Source organism: Pelodiscus sinensis, chromosome 2 (genome assembly GCF_049634645.1).
Source record: "Pelodiscus sinensis isolate JC-2024 chromosome 2, ASM4963464v1, whole genome shotgun sequence".
NCBI classification, from domain to species: domain Eukaryota; kingdom Metazoa; phylum Chordata; order Testudines; family Trionychidae; genus Pelodiscus; species Pelodiscus sinensis.
The window spans coordinates 1,556,136-1,575,790 of NC_134712.1; the positions used below are offsets into that span (position 1 = coordinate 1,556,136).

Below are 19,655 nucleotides of genomic sequence, written 5' to 3' on the forward strand. Positions count from 1 at the left end.
GGATCCAGTAGATATAGTATACTCAGATTTTCAGAGAGCCTTTGACAAGGTCCCTCACCAAAGGCTCTTGTGTAAATTACATGTCCATGGGATAAGACAGAAGGTCCTTTTCATGGATTGAGAACTGGTTAAAAGATAGGAAACAAAGGGTAAATTTTCAGATTGGAGAGGGGTAACTAGTGGTGTCCCCCAAAGGTCAGTCCTAGGACCAATCCTGTTCAAATTATTCATAAATGATCTGGAGAAAGGGGTAAGCAGTGAGGTGGTAAAGTTTGCAGATGATACCAAACTGTTTAGGACAGTCAAGACAGAAGCAGACTGTGAGGGACTCCAAGAAGATCTCACCAAACTGAGTGATTGGGCAACAAAATGGCAAATGAAATATATTGTGGATAAGTGTAAAGTAATGCACATCGGGAAAAATAACCCCAACTATACTATACGTACAGTATGATGGGGGCTAATTTGGCTACGACAAATCAGGAAAGAGATCTTGGAGTTATCGTGGACAGTTCTCTGAAAACTTCCACGCAGTGTGCAGCGGCAGTCAAAAAGGCAAATGCTAAGAATTATTAAGAAAGGGATAGAAAATAAGACCCAGAATATCTTACTGCCCCTGTATAAAACTATGCTATGCCCACATCTTGAATACTGTGTACAGATGTGGTCTCCTCACCTCAAAAAAGATATTTTGGCCTTGGAAAGGTTTCAGAAAAGGACAACTAAAATGATTAGGGGTTTGGAACAGATCCGATATGAGGAGAGGTTAAAGCAACTGGGACTTTTCAGTTCAGAAAAGAGGAGACTGAGGGGGGATATGATAGAGGTCTATAAAATCATGAGTGGGGTGGAGAGGGCCAATAAAAAAAAGTTATTTATTAGTTTCCATAATAGAAGAACTAGAGGACACCAAATGAAATTAATGGGTAGCAGGTTTAAAACTAATAAAAGGAAGTTCTTCTTCACACAGCGTGTAGTCAACCTGTGGAACTCCTTGCCAGAGGAGGCTGTGAAGGCTAGGACTATAACAGAGTTTAAAGAGAAGCTAGATAATTTCGTGGAGGTTAGGTCCATAAAAGGCTATTAGCCAGGGGATAAAATGGTGTCCTTGGCCTCTGTTTGTCAGAGGCTGTAGAGGGATGGCAGGAGACAAATCGCTTGATCATTGTCTTCGGTCCACCCCCTCTGGGGCACCTGGTGCTGGCCACTGTCGGCAGACAGGCTACTGGGCTAGATGGACCTTTGGTCGGACCCAGTATGGCCGTTCTTATGTTCTTATGGGATTGCTACCCAGTGGGCACAAAGGATTAAAAAGCAGCTGTTGGACAGAGCAGGAGACATGAGGGGCTGGCCCCCTAACTATCTGGGATGGTGTGAGTGGGTCCTGAGTGGAATAACTGAAATGCACCAGATCAATGGAAGATCAGTTGAAAAGCCTGTATCTACCTCACTTCCAGAGGACTTCCCTGGGGCGGATGCCCGCTCACCCTTCCAGCCCCACTTCCACCCTCGTCTGAGGACTCCGCCGGAGCCTGGCTCTTTTGCCAATGGCACTGGGGTGAATCGCACCCTCGCTGTATCGAGGGAGTGTCTCTGGAAGGGCTTTAAGTCAGAGGGGCCATGGCCTCGCCTGGCAGGAGGCAAAGGCAGGTATAAAAGTCCACTGATCAGCTGGGGCAGAAGGGAAGAGGGACTCACCAGCTCACCTGGGCACCTGCCGTCACCGGCTTTGGGAGACAGGTAGAAACTCCAATTCTTGTCCAGGAGCTTCAACCGCTACAGCCTTGTTATCCCGTCTTGGGCCGGTCTGTGGGTGTCCAGCCGCTTTTATCCAGTTCCCAGTGGGTGGCACGGTGACTGGTTACTGCTTTGCAAGCCGACGGACACGGACCAATGAGGATGTGACTGTGCTTTGAATGAAGTCCAGTTTGCTTAATTTGAAGACAAGCCCCTTTGCATGTAACCCTTCTACCGTGTGGTTAACAGGACAATAAGGTTTGGGTTCAGATACATCTAATCTCTTGAATATATTGACAAACTAAATCCATCTGAATCCCCAGAAACTTGGAGTGCTAGTTGTGGGTGGTCAGGGACCCCTCCGAATTGTCACCTGACGTGCTGATTCCCACTAAGCCTGCTTTCCCTGACAGCCCGGGCACCCTTTAACCCCGTCTTGCTGAGCCCAGTTCTTCAGCCTGTTCAGCACAGATGCACTGTGAGACATTTTCCAGGCACTCAAGTACACAGTCTCTCTGGGCACTGAATCCTAGAGAAATCCATCTCAGGCTGTGTACAGCTCTGTACAGGACAACCTCATGAAATTCACCCTGTCTCACTATAAGAGAGGTGCACAGACTCCTTGCCTCCTCCCCCCAGACAAAAATTAGTTACACTGGGTTTATTAAGGAACAAAAGTGATGCTGTTAAGTATGAAAGGTGGGATAATTCCTGTTCTGTGGCTCGGACCAATCTAATGGCCAGGTAAGTTGAGCCTAAGTAGAGATGCCGGGTTCTATCGATCATGATCTGATGTCCTGTGTTTTACAGAAAGAATCCCAAAGTCCCATAGAAGACACCCCATCTTTCATACATGTTTTTATGCGGGTCTGAGTTTTGCAGCATTCTATTGTCATTAATTACTTTGCCGCAAATGTTCATTTTAAGATTGTTTTCATTGTCATGCTACATTAGGATTTTGATGTATTTTTCTGAGCGTTGGCACATTCTGGTCTTTTCTATTTTGTTATTTTAAAACTCCGGGGGTGCTTCAGGGTCATCAATCTGCCCCTTGTTACTCATTAGGTACAGTGGGTGCATTTAATAGTCTCTTGGTGGCCCTGAGTTTCCGGCCCCTCCTTTGGCCAGCTGGATGCCGTAATGGCCTTCACTCTTATCTTTTCCCGTGCGTGCATTCCTCACTCGCACAAACGAGGATTACATCGTTTCTTTCATAAAGACCGCACAGAACATTCTCGCTAATTGTTACAGAATTTTCCACATTAAAAATCTAATAGAAGCCTTCTTAAATCTTACATTTTAAGGGCAAAAGGGTGAGCACAGTGAGTCACGAGAACTCTTCTGGTCTGTTCCCATCTTTACATCAGTGACAGACACAGACAGCCTGAGGCATCTCTACCACGGGCATGTTCTGCTACTTAGAAAGGGTGGCCGGCAGGGCTCACCGAGCCATATTACATCATACCAAGCTAAAACGAATGATTAAAACTCCACATTTCAACTACACTTCAATACCACAATTCTGTGGCTGCAACAGAAACACACAAAGGAGAAACTCCGAGTTACCAAAGCCTCAGGCTCAGTTCATTGAGCCTCAGAGTTTTAAATCCCCCACCAGTTACAAGAAACATATGAAACCAGAAGAGGTTAAAAAACAATGAATAGTCTAGCACAGGGGTGAGCAAAAGAGCCTCCGTGGGCCAGATCCAGCCTGCCAAGTGGGTTGATCCGGCCTGCAGAGGCCCTGCAGCTCCCCCGCCTCAGGCCAATCAGGGCGTAGGTACCGGGGAGCGTGCAGTGGTTAGAGTCAACCCTGGCAGTTGATTCTAAGCCACATGCGCCTGAGGGCAGGGAGCGAGAGATTCTGCGCTCCCCCTCTGCCCCAGGCCAATCAGGGCTTGGGCGTGGAGGGGAGCGCACAAAGTCTCCTCCTGCCCTGCTCCTGTTCTGCAGGGAGCATGCGCTGCTCAGAAGTGCCACATGCTCCTTGCAGGAACAGCGTGGGGTGGCAGGAGACTGCGTGCTTCCCCCACCCCCAGGCTCTGAATGGCCTGGGGACAGGAGCACACGAAGTCTCCTCCCACGGCCCCCAGGCTCTGAATGGCCTGGGGACAGGAGCACACGAAGTCTCCTCCCACGGCCAGTGGCACAGGCACTTAGAGGGAACCACCAGCTGTTCAGAACAGCTGGTGGTTCTCTCTTGGGGTATGGGGGAAAAGGCTTCACATGCTCACCCATCCCCAGACCAATCAGGGTCTGTGAGCAGGAAAGCAGGAAGAATCCTGGCCCCGCCCACTCTTCCAGGGCAGACCAGGGTACTTCACAAAATTCTGAAGTGGCCCCCAGTCAAAAATGATTGCCCACCCCTTGGCTAGCAGCACCTTAAAGACTAACAACATGTAGATTGTATCATGAGCTTTTGTGGGCACAACCCACTTCTTCAGATGAATGGAGTATTAAAAGTCCAAATCCAAGAATAAATAAGGGAAGGTGGGGGCAGGGGCAGATGACCATTTTGCTGAGCCCCGGGCAGCATAACTCCACGGGGCCCCCTTTTGCCACAGCACATGTGCGGGGCTTTTTTAAGCACGGGGCCCGGGGCAGCCGCCCTGTTTGCCCTGCCCTATATCCGCCCCTGGGTGGGGGGAAAAAGGAGGGAGGGAAGAAAAAAAAAAGAGAAAAAATTCATGAATTAGATTGTTTCAAGTTACAAGACGCTGATAAGAACAATTTCCCCCTTATAAATACCCATTGTTTGGTTGGTGAAATCAACAAAAAAATTCACTATTTTTTCTTTGTTGGGATTGGTCCTGCCTTGGGCAGGGGGCTGGACTTGCTGACCTCCTGAGGTCTCTTACATAAGAACATAAGAACGGCCGTACTGGGTCAGACCAAAGGTCCATCTAGCCCAGTATCCTGTCTGCCGATAGTGGCCAGCACCAGGTGCCCCAGAGAGGGTGGACTGAAGACAATGATCAAGCAATTTGTCTCCTGTCATCCCTCTCCAGCCTCTGACAAAAGCCAGGGACACCATTTTATCCCCTGGCTAATAGCCTTTTATGGATCTAACCTCCATGAAATTATCTAGCTTCTCTTTAAAGTGTTATAGTCCTAGCCTTCACAGCCTCCTCTGGCAAGGAGTTCCACAGGTTGACTACACGCTGTGTGAAGAAGAACTTTCTTTTATTAGTTTTAAACCTGCTCCCCATTAATTTCATTTGGTGTCCTCCAGTTCTTCTATTTAGAGAACTAATAAATAACTTTTCTTTATCGGCCCTCTCCACACCACTCGTGATTTTATAGACCTCTATCATATCCCCCCTCAGTCTCCTCTTTTCTAAACTGAAAAGTCCCAGTTGCTTTAACCTCTCCCCATATGGGACCCGTTCCAAACCCCTAATCATTTTAGTTGCCCTTTTCTGAACCCTTTCCAAGGCCAAAATATCTTTTTTGAGGTGCAGAGACCACATCTGTACACAGTATTCCAGATGTGGGCGTCCCATAGTTTTATACAGGGGCAGTAAGATATTCTGGGTCTTATTTTCTATCCCTTTCTTAATAATTCCTAGCATCCTATTTGCCTTTTTGACCGCCGCTGCTCTTCCAGCTCTATGATTCTAGACTATTCCTTGTTTTTCCTGTTACAGACTAACTCGGCTCCCCCTTGGAAGCTTATAAAACTAGAAACAGCAAAACACGTCTGGCTCATGACATTCAATGGGAGAAAGGTGGAGGCAATGTGAACAAAACAGTTTGGCTCCAATCACACAACATTTAAAGGACAGGATGAATGTGGGCAGCAAGCAGGGGAGTCTGGGGGAGGCTGAGCCTCCCCAAACAACCAGGCGTGGCCCTGCCCACACTCTGCCCTCAGGGCCCCATTTCGGCAGTGCCGCTGGGGCCGGGCTTTGTCTTCCCTGGGCTAGGGCGGGTGCAGTTGTGTCACGGCGTGCTCGTGCTCCAGGGCTGGGCGGGGGGAAGAGGCTGCAGTGGCGTTGCCGTGTGCTCTCCCTTCTGGGGCTGGGGAAGCTGTGATGGGGAAGCACACGGAAGGGCAGGGCCTGGGGGGGAAGAGCTGGGGGCTAGTTTCTCCCAGCCAGAGGTTCCCAAGCCGCCCATTAAAATAAAAAGTGATTGTTCCCTTTCTCTAATGAGTCATGACCACGGACCGGACGGCCCTGCGGGAGGGTTAACGCTGCCACGGATCTGCTGGGGCCTGCTTCTGAGTTAAGGAAAACAGGCTGCCGCCTGCTGCCCGGCTCAGGTCTCCCAGGCCACCCAGTGCTCGTGAACAGCCCTCAGGAAGTCCAAGTCCGGCAAGAGGGAGCCACGGACCATGTCCAAGACCACTAGGCCCCAGAAATTCTGGGTGTGGAGAGCTTCTGATTACATCTCACCTTGTCACACCCCCATGTCACACAGCTGAGGCGAAGACCCCGTCCAGAGCAGGTTGAGGGTGTTACTCACGCCTGTCATGCTTGCATTCCCCCTTTTCTCCCCAACCCGTGTCTCTCATCTCACACACCCAACATCTGTCTACTCCTTCCCTTAGTCCCCTGGTCAGAATCTCTCTCTCGTCCCTATTGGCTGGGCAGCACCGTTCAATAGTCCCACTGCAACCCAATGGTCAGTCTATTTCAGGGGCAGTAGATAGGGGAAAGGTTTACATCCCCCGGCAGGGGGGTCCAGGCCCTCCCACTCCACTAGACCCCAGCCCAGGGCCCTGTTAGTGGCTTGCTCTAGTCACTGAGTCGGCGGGAAATGACAGTCGCAAGACACTGACTCTCCGATGGCGGCTCATTCACCTTGTAGCTGTCGCCATCCCTGGGTTACTTCCTGCTTCAAATGTCTCTATTCGTTGGTGACTCCAGCTCCTCTCCTTCCTCTGAGATCTGACTCCTTCCAATTGCTTCTGGAACCCGCACAGTCTCTAGGGCTGTGTCCAGACTCCATGCCTCCGTCGACGGAGGCATGTAGATTAGCCAGATCGGAAGAGGGAAATGAAGCCGCGATTAAAATAATCGCGGCTTCATTTAAATTTAAATGGCTGCCCCGATCTGCCGATCAGCTGTTTGTCGGCAGATCGGGAGAGTCTGGACGCGATGCCCCGACAAAGAAGCCTTTCTTCATCGACACAGGTAAGCCTCAGGTTTACCTGTGTCGATGAAGAAAGGCTTCTTTGTCGGGGCATCGCGTCCAGACTCTCCCGATCTGCCGACAAACAGCTGATCGGCAGATCGGGGCAGCCATTTAAATTTAAATGAAGCCGCGATTATTTTAATCGCGGCTTCATTTCCCTCTTCCGATCTGGCTAATCTACATGCCTCCGTCGACGGAGGCATGGAGTCTGGACACAGCCTAGATGGGTTGGGTCTCCAGCCTGCATGGTAGCGTCTTGGCGTTCAGGCAGTCGCTGGGGTTTGCAGGGAGCTGGCCAGGCACATCCTCTCCCTCCGGCTGCCAGCCCCAACTGAGCTGAGCTGCTCTCTTTTATAGTCGTGCAACCTGAGCATGCCCAGTAAGGTAAAGGGAGTGTGGCCTTCTCAGCTCTCAGGGCCAAGTTAATCTCCTCCTGCTCCCCCATCAAACACCCTCCCCTTTAAGAGTGGGCCCACCATTGTGTTCCCTGCCCCCGTCCGAGGAAAAAACATTGGCGCTTTTATGTGCTTTCCCCAGACGGTCTCACACCTGGAAAACATACGGTTGCAGCAACAGGTGCGAACACATTATTCGTGGACTGGTTTCCTTCATCTGGTGAACCCAGCACAGCGGGGCATGGTCTGAAACTAATACAACGGCATTCCCCAACAAATAATATCTCAAGCGTCTATGGCCCATTTCACAGCCAAGGCTTCCTTGCCCACTTTACAGAATCTGGTTTAGAATATATGGACAGACAGACAGGGTCAGACCAAAGGTCTATCTAGCCCAGTGGCCAGCACCATGTGCCCCAGAGGAAGGGAACAACAGGAATCATCACACGATCCCTCTCCTCTCATCCATTTCCAGACAAACAGAGACCAGGGACACCATTCCTACCCATCCTGGCTAATAGCCATTGATGGACCTAACCCCCATGAATCTGTTTAGCTCTTTTTTGAACCCTGCTCAAGTCCTAGCCTTCACCACATCCTCTGGCAAGGAGTTCCACAGGTTGACTGTGTGCTGAGTGAAGAAAAACTTCCTTTTGTTTGTTTTAAACCTACTGCCTAGTAATTTCATTTGATGATCCCTAGTTCATATATTATGGGAATAAGTAAATAACTTTTCCTTATTCACTTTCTCCACACCAGTCATGATTTTATAGACCTCTATCATATCCCCCTTTATCTCTTTTCTAAGCTGAAAAGTCCAAGTCTTCTTAATCTCTCTTCATATGTGACCCGTTCCAAACTCTTAAATCATTTTTGTTGCCCTTTTCTGAACCTTTTCCAATGCCAATTTATCTTTTTTGAGATGAGGCGACCACATCTATACGCAGTATTCAAGATGTGGGTGTACCATGGTTTTATAGACAGGCAATAAGATATTCTCTGTCTTATTCTCTATCCCCTTTTAAATTATTCCTAACATGCTATTTGCTTTTTTGACTGCCACTGCACACTGAGATGTTTTCAGAGAACAATCCATAATGACTCCAAAATCTCTCTTTCTCTCTCTCTTGAGTGGTTGTAGCTAAATTAGTCCCCATTATATTGTACGTATAGTTGGATTATTTTTTCCAATGTGCACTAGTTTACATTTATCAACATTAAATTTCGTTTGCCATTTTGTTGCCCAATCACTTAGTTTGGTGAGATCTTTTTTAAGCTCTTCACAGTCTGCTTTGGTCTTAACTACCTGGAGCAGTTTGGTATCATCTGCAAATTTTGCCACCTCACTGTTTACCCCATTCTCTAGATCATTTATCATAGAATCTTAGAATCATAGAATACTAGGACTGGAAAGGACCTCGAGAGGTCATTGAGTCCAGTCCCCTGCCCTCATGGCAGGACCCAGCACTGTCTAGACCATCCCTGATAGACATTTATCTAACCTACTCTTAAATATCTCCAGAGATGCAGAGTCCACAACCTCCCTGGGCAATTTATTCCAGTGTTTCACCACCCTGACAGTTAGGAACTTTTCCTTATATATAAATAAGTTGAATAGGATTGGTCCCAGGACAGACCCTTGGGGGATCCCCTAGTTACCTCTCTCCATTCAAAAAATTCCATTTATTCCTACCCTTTGTTTCTTGTCTTTTAACCAGTTATCAATCCATGAAAAGACCGTCCCTCTTATCCCATGACAACTTACTTTGCTTAAGAGCCTTTGGTGAGGGACCTTGTCAAAGGCTTTCTGGAAATCTAAGTACACTATATCTACTGGATCCCGCTGCTTATAAAGAACCTCTTTCCTCCTGAGAAGCCTCTCAGAGGAGCTCACTGCCCTCCAGGGGTGGATGAGAGCGCCACAGGACCCCTCCTTTGACACAGCACATGCACAGGGCCTGGGGCAGCCACCCCGCTCACCCTGCCCTAAATCCACCGCTGATGCCCTCCAAAATCCAAGTCCTTGGTACTTAGGGTGACCTCCCAAGAGCCACAAGAGGAATTGTGGGTAAGTTCCCTATACAAATGAAGCTGTGTGAGGGACAAGAGCTCTTTCTCCTCAGAAGTTCCTGGCCGTGGGGTTTACATGGGGAAGAGATGAGGGCCAGTTGGGATAGGAGAAGCTGTCTGTTCCCAAGCGAGTGAAACGTCTCTTCTCGTGTCAGTTTTGTTCTTTGTTCAGTGTCACTTTAGGGGTTAGTTCCCAACTCAGGGACTCCAGAAACTGCCTTAGAACATCCCTGATGGTGTAACCTGCTTTTGGCACCAGATCTGCCCTGAGAAGTAGCAGTGGATGATTTAGTTTTTCAGTCAATAGTAAATTCACTGAGACGGGCAGGTGACGATGAACCAGAATTCATCATAAATTTGATGCAAATTTTTTGACGGGGGGAGGGGGAGAAGGAAGTTGTCACTAAGGCACCGTTTACAAGATGCGTGGAGGAGCAGATGGACTTGGCCCCGTCTTACACGCTTTCGGCCGGGTTATGGGAGACCCAGGTTCACGTCCCTTCTGCCCGAAGTGGAGAAGAGATTTGCACTTGGGTCTCCCGCCATGCAGAGTACCCCAGTATTGAGGTAGGGGATAGTCTGACATGGGGTGTCTGCCGTCTCTTGTTGAAGCTGTTCCACCGTGGACCAATGGTCACTGGAGTAAGGACATGGAATTAGGTCTTCCACCCAGTGGTGGATTACCACGTGGGCCTCCCAGGCTTGCGCCCAGGGGTGCCAGCCAATCCGGGGACCCTGCGGGATCACGGGCATTCTCCCCACCCCTCAGAGCTGCTCCTCTCTCCCCCCTGAGGCCCCATCCCAGCCAGGCCAGAAGGCAGATGGAGCCTGTGTAGAGTGTGAGTAGTGGCCTAGTTCCCTCCCACCTGCACCCCATGGGGAGCCAGCCCTAACCCCCTGCTCAGACCCCCTCCTCTCCCAAGCAGAGCCAGCCCATGCCCCACTGCTCACCCACACCCCTTCTGGGGACTATTTGGCCTTTGTACCATTTGCTCTTCCAACTGGAGATCAACTGACAAGAGCAAACACGACAAATGCCCGGTTTTGACAAAACAGTCACCCTGGCCAGGTGTCCCCAAACTTTTCCAATCGTGTCCCTCCCTTTCCTGGTCCATGCCTGCCCACCCCCAGAGCTGGGGTTACAGTGGGGCCAAGGAGCAGAGCCACGGCTGGGACAAAGGCAGAGCCGGGTGGAGCCAGAGCACACGAGGGAGCAGAGCAGGGTAAGGTGGACTGACTCCCGCCACGTCAATGCACCCTCACCCTGGATGTCCCTTCATACCACCTTAGGGAGCCACACCCCATAGTTGGGGGAGCCCAGTCCCAGTGCTGGTAAAAGCCTGGGTAGTCGTGGACAACCTGTGGCCCTCGCCTGGAGCTGACAACTCCCACGACAGGACACCATTTGCAGCAACCCGACCTCGAGCTGCGCTGGGCAGGTGCCCAAGAGTAGGGTGCCTCAGGGTGCACCGCCGGCCCAGGGATTCCTGGACAGCTCTTCCCATAGCCCTGGCTTCCGGCCAAGCCAGGAGGCGAGGCCTTGGGGGAAGCAAAGGAGCAGGGGCGGAGCGGGGCGGGATAGGGGAAGGCCCCAATAAAACAACCCACCTCTGCTTGCTCCAGGCAGCCAGAGAGATTCTCCCTAGACTAGCAATGGGCAATAATTTTTGATGGTGGGCCACACCAAGACTTTGGAAAGTGATCAAGGGCCCCACTCCTCTATGAAGAGGCTGCGGGGTCTGGGATGGAGGGTGGGAGCAGAAGGGGGCTCAGGGCAGGGTATTGGGGTGCAGGAGAGAGTGCGGGGTCTGAGAGGGAGCTGAAGTGAAGTAGGAGGTTGTGACCTTGGGCAGAGGATTGGGGTGCTGGGTCCAGGAGGGAGTAGGGGTGCAGGAGTGAGTTTTGACTTCACATCTGGAGTATTGTGTCCTGTTCTGGGCCCCCCACTATGTAAAGGATGTGGACGCATTGGAGAGAGTCCAGCGGAAGGCGGCCAAAATGATTTGGGGGCTGGAGCACATGACCTATGAGGAGCAGCTAAGGGAGTTGGGTCTGTTTAGTCTGCAGAAGCGAAGAGTGAGTGGTGATTTAATAGCAGCCTTCAACTTCCTGAAGGGGGTTCCAAAGAGGCTGGAGAGAGGCTGTTCTCAGTAGTGACAGGTGGCAGAACAAGGAGCAATGGTCTCAAGTTGTGGTGGGAGAGGTCCAGGTTGGATATTAAGAAAAACTATTTCCCTAGGAGGGTAGTGAAGCACTGGGCTGGGTTACCTAGGGAAGTAGTGGAGTCTCCATCCCTAGAGGTGTTTAAGTCTCGGCTTGACAAAGTCCTGGCTGGGTTGATTTAGTTGGGTTGGTCCTGCCTAGAGCAGGGGGCTGGACTTGACCTTCTGAGGTCTCTTCCAGCTCTATGGTTCTATGATTGACCGGGGCGGGGGTGTAGCAGGGGTGCAGGGTCTGGGAGGGCACTGTGATCTGGGGCGGTGTGCAGAGGAGTCGGGTGGTAACCTAGGGCAGAGGGAGGTGATGATCTGGGGCACACAGCAGTGGGAGGGGCTGAGGTGCCGGAGGCAGGCTCTGGCTGGGAGTCATTTACCTCAGACGGCTCCCGGCCAGCAGCCCAACAGGGTCCCTGAGGGAGGCTCCGTCCTGCAGGAGCCCCAGCCACAGGGGTACCCTCCATGCGTTGCTCAGGGCCGTGCGTCCCTGGGGGGCAAGAGAGTTTGTGCACGCGCCCCAGGTTAATCAAGTCCTGGGGCCGGGAGCACACGAGGTCTCTCTCACCCTGCTCGGGTCACTAGAGGGAGCTGCCAGCCATTCTGAACAGCTGGCGGCTCCCTCTAGGTACCACACACCCTGGTGGGGGGCGGGGTTTGTGTGCTCCCCTACCCACAGGCCAACCATCGCAGCTGGGGGCAGGGGAGCATGCAAAGTCTCTCACTCCCCACCGGGGCAGACGGTGCGTAGACGGAGCTGCCCGCTGTTCAAAACGACTAGCCCTTCCCATCATGCGCCATGTGAGACCAGCAGGGGGTGAGAGAGTGAGTGCTCCCCTGCCACCAGGCGTGTGCGGCGCGTACGGCGCGTACGTGGAACCACCGGCCGTTCTGAACAGCTGGCAGCTCTGTCTATGCGCCCGTGCGCCCCTGGTGGCGGCGGGGAGAGGAAAGACTTCTTACGCTACCCTGCCCCCAAGTCAATCAGGGCATGGAGGTGGGGAGCGCACGAAGTCTCTCGTCCCCTCCCCCACCAAGGCAGGCCACAGGCTGATCAAATAGCTTGGCTGGCCAGATTTGGCCCATGAACCATATCGTGCCCACCCCGCCCTAGACCACGTCCTGGGGGTTTGAGTCCTGTGCGTGCAGCTTTCTGCGAGCGGCGTGGGGCACATTAGCTGCAGTCTCACGGGCTCCTTCCAGAAGTTTTGCTCTGAGAGCAGCGGCTATTTCAAAGTGCTACCGTCCCTTTGCCGGCTTAGATTCCACTCGACAACCATTCCGGAGGGACGGAGCGTGACACAGGAGCATGAAGGGCTCCAGGCAGCAGCAGCCGAAGGGTGGCCGGGTGCCACGCTCAGTTGCCTCTACCCATGACATGCCGAGGAGAAACGCCTGCCCCTAAGGATGCCTAAGGCAGGTTTCCTGGACACTGCTGGTCACATGCGTCTAACCCAGGCAGCATGCGGCGCCCGAGGGGTTGGGGGACAGATCTGCCTGCTGGCCTGGGACTCTGATAGGCCCAGAGACACGAGCCCTGCCATAGAGCTCTCTGCACCGGCAGCCCAACTGAGCACTCTTCACCACGGCCGGGTGCGGCCTGCGCCTGTCTCACGTCGGCAAGAGCATCAAGCGGTAGAGCCAGGAGGAGAGGGACAGGAGCATTGGAACCGCATGGCCCCGGTAAGTACCAGCCGCGCTCCTCCCTTCCCGGGGCTCCAGCGCTGGGCAGGGATTCTCCGCGTGGGACCGCGGCAGAGACGGAGACCCGTGCCGTATGCAAACAGTTTAATTGCACAGCCCAAGGCTGGAGTGTGAGCAGAGCAGGGAGTGGGCCTGGCTGTTCCTGCACCCCTGGCTGGGGCGGATGGGACTCGGCTCCCTAAGGCAGCTCTGGGGAAAGCCAGCTGTGTAGGCCATACAGGGGATGGGAGAGGAAAGTGGTTACACATGGGGCAACCTGAGCCCCTGCCCATCCTGTGGCTCCACAGCAGGAAGGGGCGCTCAGCACCTCAGTGTTTGGCCCTGGGAGGGTTCATTCGCATGGGCATTTGGGGGCTTCTCCACGTCCAGCAGGAGGCCAAACTAATACAGCTGCTCAAGGCCTCTGCAAGTCCAGCCAGCCAGACTCGGCCCCCGAGCTCCTTTGCAACGGGATCCCGCCTCCAGCGAATCCCTGGAGAGGCCGGGCTGGTCTCCTTCAGCTCCCGCCCGGAGGCGCGCGCAGGACGTAGAGCACAGAGGTGAAGGAGAGGAAGAGGAAGCAGCAGAAGCTGGACGAGAAGCCCAGCCAGTCCACGAGGCTCCCGACGGAGGCGCTGAACGCCAGCTTGCCCAGCACCTCCAGGGTGGCCAGGAAACTGTAATGAGTGGCCTGCAAAGGGCAGACACGCACCAGCATGAGTCCAGGGCGCAGACAGGCCCGTCTCTACCAGCCAGTTCCAGTGTCTTACGCAGCCCATGCCTAGCACGTCCCGCAAAGTTGGGGGGAAGCGGCTGCTCCACACAGGGTCCGGCCCCTCCCAAGAGCTGTGGGGCAGGCCCAGAGCTGCACAGGGAGGCGGCAAGGGTTGGGCCTGCCCCTGCACTCACTGGCAGCAGGAAGTGGGGCAACCCAGCTCTGCTCTCCTGGCTCCCAGCCATGTGGCTCCAGGGAGGGGCGGAACCGCCGCCCGCCTCACTGATGGTGGGAAGTGGAGCGACGTGGCAGGGATGGTCCAGGGCCAGGTCGCTACTGCTGGTGTCTAGGGGGCAAACCCAACCCCTGCAGCTGGCACCAGACCCCCCACTAATCCCCTGGGCCATATCACTCAGAGGGGAAAGGGTGGAATGGGCCCCATGCCCTCCCGGGATGGCGGGGATGGGTCTGGCTGCCAAAGCTACCCAGGGCTCCGGGCCATTTGGGGCCTAGTTTGCGTATTGGCAGGGACGGCTCTGGGCGCCGAGCGCCACCGAACCAGACTAAACCCAGCACATAATGGGAACCACTTCACGCCAGCAGGTGCTGCAGCCACGTACGCAGCCAAGCAGACCCAGGTAACCAGCGGCAGCACCCGAACCCTGGGCTGCCGGAAAGGGCCAGGAGCTCCAGGAAGGACCCGACTGTCATTCCCTTCAGCAGCTTGGAGCCAAGTCCCATCTCCTGAGCTGCCGGGGGGCCTGTGGGAACTTCCCTTGTGAGCTTGGTGAACCTCCTCCCTTTTCTGCACCTGAGCTCCCCACCTGACTAGTGCAGAGGACACTTCCTGGGGACGGTCACATCTGGGAGGGCCGCAGAGATCCTCGTCACTCTGGGCTCTTCACTACTACTGGTGAGTTACCCCTCTCGGCAGCCCACCCACCCCCTCTCGGCAGCCCACCCACCCCGCCATCGCCAGTACAGGCCCCTGGGGCACTGGCAGAGGTGCTGGTTGCTGGGTACCTGGATGCTGCCATCTGCCTTCTGCGTGCACTGCATCATGGCGCTGAAAGCCAGCGTGGTGATCATCCCTGCGGTGAAGTGCTGGACAAAGATGCTCAGGATCGCAGCCCCTAGGCACAGGACATGGCAGCAGGAGGGAATTCGGGAGATCAGTCCAGGGCTGGCGAGAGGCACGGCCCATGTGCAGGACCAGAAGCAGCTTTTTCAGCGTTCTGCTCCCAGAGCGAGTGGCTGAGAGGGTGTGTGGCCATGCACAAGTCACTTAACCTCTCTGAAAGAGCTGGGCAGAACACTGGTTTATCCCCCTCCTCCAGTGAAGAACTAATGTGAAAAACAAAATTGTTTTCATCTCAATTGAATGTTTGAGCCCAAACCAAGTATTTCCATTGAGATCTACAATCCTTTCAGGAATCTAAAAGGCTGTCACAAAGAGGGTGAAAAATTGTTCTGCTTGCCCTCTGAGGATAGAACAAGAAGCAATGGGCTTAAACTGCAGCAAGGGAGGTTTAGGTTGGACATTAGGAAAAACTTCCTGCCTGTCAGGGTGGTGAAACACTGGAATAAATTGCCTAGGAGGGGTTGTGGTCTCCATCATTGGAGATATTTAAGAGCAGGTCAGATAGACACCTGTCAGGGATGGTCTATATGGTACTGAGTCCTGTCTTGAGGGTAGGAGGCTGGACTCAATGACCTCTCGAGGTCCCTTCCAGTTCTAGTGTTGTTATGAAATGCTGCCAAAATGCCACCTTGGAGGTGTAGTTTGGGTGCCTCCCACGCCCATGCGCTATAGGCTGGGCTCCAGTAGAGAACTACTTCTCCCAAGATGCACCATGGTCTCCCCTTGTGAAGGGAGGAAGGGGAGCCTCATGAGAGTTCCTGGACACGCTGCACCACGGAGGACACAGTTCAGCCAAGAAGCGTGCCAGCATATCCAAACTGAAGTGCCCTGAGAGGTCTGGTTTGACTAAATCAAAATGTTCCACAGAAAACCGAAACCTGTTGCCCAAAACATGAAGATGAAACCCCACTTTCCAACAAAACACAGTTCTGACCAGCTGTGCCTTGCTTCACTGTCCTCTTTCCCTTCATCCCACGTCAACCAGGTGCCCCGTTACGCTCCGCTGTGCGGGGCTCACCTTTGAAGAGAGATGCGCCAGCATCATAAGTGAAAACCAAGAAGGTCTGGAAGTTCAGGCTGCAGAAGCGGAACAGTAACAGACCCTTCAGCAGAGACAGCGGCTGCCTGGAAAGGAGACGCGACCCAACGCAGACACGGTTAAGGAAGCCAGTGCAGTGGGATACTGCAAGCAGGGGCAGAGCAAGGAGAACAGAAAGAGAGGGGCTGTGTTTGGTTCCTCCCCATTTAGAGGAAGGACCCTGAATCAGACACAGCAGCTGGGCCCAAGAGCAATCAAACCAACACTAAGTATCGCAGGGCCCTCTCCTGTCATGCACACCTCTCCCCCCCCTTGCCCCCCCGCTCCCCAAGGCGGCTGAGCCCCGTTCTACACTTCACCTCTGCTTGGACATCAGCTGGCCACTGAGCGAGGAACCTGTGATGGAGAAGACCATGGCTACCATCCCGTTCCAGAAGCCAAGCTGCTGTGGGGAGAATCCGTGGTCCAGCAGGAAGAGTGGGAACATGGTGGTGGCACCTTGCTCACCTGTAAGGGAAAAGGACACCAGTGATCCACAGCCAAGTCCATGCTCTGCTGGATTTCAGCTTTCATCTTCGTGAAGGGAGGTTACACAGAGGATGGAGAGAGGCTGTTCTCAGCGGGGGCCGATGGCAGAACAAGGAGCAATGGGCTCAGGTTGTGGCGGGGGAGGTCTAGTTTGGATATTAGGAAAAACTATTTCACTAGGTAGGTGGTGAAGCGCTGGGATGGGTTCCCTAGGGAGGAGGTGGAATCTCCATCCCTAGAGGTGTTTAAGTCTCCGCTTGACAAAGCCCTGGCTGAGATGATTGAGTTGGGGTTGGCCCTGTGTTGGGCAGGGGGCTGGATTCGATGACCTCTTCCAGCCCTAGGCTTCTATGGACTCTTCCCTACATGTGGGGTTGTCCAACAGCACAACAGGAAGCTTTCATGACTGTTCGATCCTTAACCCAGCTCTGGCAGACGACCCTGTCTTAGTTTATACTTGTTACACCCAATAACTCTTTTCCACTGGCAACCTTGCAGGGTGTCCCACTCTAAACACGCCTTTCCTTACAGGAACCCCCATCCTGGGCAGGCACTCACCAAGCTTGTAGAGGAGGACAAAGCCAGCAGTCCACAGGGTGCCCGGCACACAGAGGAGCTCCTGGAGAATTCTCCAAGGGTTGAAGGTTCTTGCCCGAGGCTGGCTGTCCTCGGAAGGCCGTCCCACTGTGAGACACAGCCCTGAAGCACTCCACACATACAGCACGGCCAGAAGATAAACAATCGCCAGAAGCAAGAAGAGAATCCCCCAGCCCAACAGGTGCATCAAGGTCAGGAGGCCTCCTCCCGCCAGCACAGAGCCCAGTTTGTAAGCCACCACTTGGATGGTGTTGCCATACCCGATCTCGTGCTGCCCCAGGAGCCGAATGGCTAGTCCATCCACCGCAATGTCCTGGACAGAAGCAAAGAAGTTCATGAGCAGCAGCATGGCAGCAACTGGCATGAAGTTGGTCTCTGGCGACATAGTGGCACATGCTAGGCAGGCCAGCCCCAGACCAGACATGCTGAGCACCAGCCAGGTCTGCTTGGTGTAGTACTGATCCACAAAAGGAGCCCACAGCACCTTGAGGATCCAGGGCAGGTAGAGCATTTTGGCCAGGCTGATCTTGGTGAAGGAGAGGCCCACGCTGCGGAGATAGATGGGCAGCAGGCCAGACTGTAGCCCATACGGCATCCCTTGGACAAAGTACAGGCCCCCCAGCAGCACATACTTAGAGTTCATCCTTCAGCCCCAGGGTGAGGGGCTCCCACAGGACACGACGTTGGGAGATCCGCTGGGCTGCGGGGAACACAAAGACATCACATCCGGCTCGGCGAGGGGAGAGGCCCAGGCAAAGGGCTCAGTGCAGCAGGGATTAAGCCATGGGCCTCAACCTGAGCTTGGGAGATCAGGGTGCACGAGAAGGAAGTGGTCAGGGCACTGGACCAGGCCCAGAAGTCACCTGATGCAACAACAGCAGCTACCATGGTACCTGTCGCCTTGGTAACAGACACCGTGTAGCCAATGCTGCCACAGTGACAGCCACATTCCACCACTGCCATGGCAACCCCCTCCAATGCCCCAGCTAGGGCCTGAGACCACGGGGACAGCCACTCCCCAGGGTTGCCATGACAACATCCTCCAACCTGACAGCCACTCCCCAGCACTGCCACAGCAACAACTCCCAATGCCACAGCCAGGGCCTGAGGCCACGGGGACAGCCACGCCCCAGGGTTGCCATGACAACACCTTCCAATGCCACAGCCAGGGCCTGAGGCCACGGGGACAGCCACGCCCCAGGGTTGCCATGACAACATCCGCCAATGCCACAGCCAGGGCCTGAGGCCACGGTGACAGCCACGCCCCAGGGTTGCCATGACAACATCCGCCAATGCCACAGCCAGGGCCTGAGGCCACAGTGACAGCCACGCCCCAGGGTTGCCATGACAACACCTTCCAATGCCACAGCCAGGGCCTGAGGCCACGGTGACAGCCACGCCCCAGGGTTGCCATGACAACACCCGCCAATGCCACAGCCAGGGCCTGAGGCCGCGGGGACAGGCGCTCCCTGGGGTTGCCATGGCGACAGGGCCGCTCGCAGTGACCAACCCCCCAGGGCGGCAGAGCCCGCAGGCCAGGGGGCGGGGCTCACCCCGTGGCTCTCCTGGCCGGGGGGGGGGGAGGCCGCGAGGGGCTGGCGGCTCCTCGAGGGTGGGCGGGACTCAGGGGGTCGCCGCGGCGCCGAGGTCCTCCATAGCCACGGAGAACGCGGAAGTGCCGGCTAGAGGGGCCGCCTGTCGCTCTGCGGCCTCGCCACGCCCACTGGCTGAGGCGCGACGGCGGCTGCGCACAGGGGCCCGCCTCGCGCTCTGCTCTCTGGCTGCGGAGGGCCGGCCTGGGCGTGGCCTCTCACCCCCCCTTCCCTGGATAGGCGCCCGCAGCCTCCCCGGGCCACGCCCCCTGCCCAGGCCACGCCCCCGCCCTGGGCGGGGCACCTGAACCCACCCCCCCCCATCAGCCCCACCCTCTGCCTCCAGCCTGGTGCCCCCCCTTGTACCCCTGGTCCCGCAGAGACTCCAGCCCCTTAGCATCCCTGTGCTGCAATGGGCAGCAGTAGGGGGGGGCACCGGGCAGGCAGCATGGGGGGGCACCGGGCAGGCAGCATGGGGGGGTACATGGGGGGGCACCGGGCAGGCAGCATGGGGGGGTACATGGGGGGGCACCGGGCAGGCAGCCTGGGGGGGCACCGGGCAGGCAGCATGGGGGGGTACATGGGGGGGCACCGGGCAGGCAGCATGGGGGGGTACATGGGGGGGCACCGGGCAGGCAGCTTGGGGGGGGGCACCGGGCAGGCAGCATGGGAGGGGTACATGGGGGGGCACCGGGCAGGCAGCATGGGGGGGTACATGGGGGGGCACCGGGCAGGCAGCATGGGGGGGCACCGGGCAGGCAGCATGGGGGGGTACATGGGGGGGCACCGGGCAGGCAGCATGGGGG

The 19,655-nt window shown here is 54.9% G+C and overlaps 2 protein-coding genes across 7 annotated transcripts in view; both read right to left on the reverse strand.

Annotated features, from left to right (window-relative positions):
• The window catches only part of LOC102447856 (uncharacterized), an 88,937-nt gene extending 79,248 nt beyond the window's left edge, over window positions 1–9,689 (reverse strand). For 2 of the 4 annotated variants that reach the window (XM_075919944.1, XM_075919943.1), the window contains exons 1-2: window positions 7,096–9,689; window positions 6,543–6,667 (exon numbers count right to left, since the gene is read on the reverse strand). In XM_075919944.1, coding sequence (XP_075776059.1) covers window positions 6,543–6,559 — 17 coding nt within the window. In that variant the 5' untranslated portion in view covers window positions 6,560–6,667; window positions 7,096–9,689. Of the gene's footprint in view, window positions 1–1,698; window positions 6,669–7,095 lie in introns of those variants that run through there. The other 2 variants (XM_075919946.1, XM_075919945.1) reach the window with 2 other exon arrangements.
• A 2,157-nt stretch (window positions 9,690–11,846) lies between these two features.
• SLC33A2 (solute carrier family 33 member 2) lies at window positions 11,847–19,070 on the reverse strand. 3 transcript variants are annotated; one of them, XM_075919949.1, is made up of 6 exons: window positions 18,811–19,070; window positions 17,219–17,957; window positions 16,492–16,639; window positions 16,112–16,218; window positions 14,976–15,085; window positions 11,847–13,928 (listed from the first exon to the last, which is right to left on the reverse strand). In XM_075919949.1, exons 2-6 carry the CDS (start codon window positions 17,898–17,900, stop codon window positions 13,755–13,757), a joined length of 1,221 nt encoding a protein of 406 aa, XP_075776064.1. In that variant the 5' UTR covers window positions 17,901–17,957; window positions 18,811–19,070; the 3' UTR covers window positions 11,847–13,754. The 3 variants fall into 3 exon arrangements, with proteins under 3 accessions (XP_075776064.1, XP_075776065.1, XP_025044462.2); XM_075919950.1 differs by having other exon boundaries at window positions 17,219–18,052; XM_025188677.2 differs by lacking the exon at window positions 18,811–19,070 and having other exon boundaries at window positions 17,219–18,775.
• Between the last annotated feature and the right edge of the window lie 585 nt (window positions 19,071–19,655).

Bases quoted from the DNA above. Each gene is read 5' to 3' on its own strand.
- SLC33A2 (XM_075919949.1), bottom strand. From the start codon at position 17,900: ATGAACTCTAAGTATGTGCTGCTGGGGGGCCTGTACTTTGTCCAAGGG. The intron at 16,640-17,218 runs GTGAGTGCCTGC...TTTCCCTTACAG, and splicing joins TGTCCTCCTCTACAAGCTTG to GTGAGCAAGGTGCCACCACC. The intron at 16,219-16,491 runs GTGAAGTGTAGA...TCTCCTTTCCAG, and splicing joins CAGCTGATGTCCAAGCAGAG to GCAGCCGCTGTCTCTGCTGA.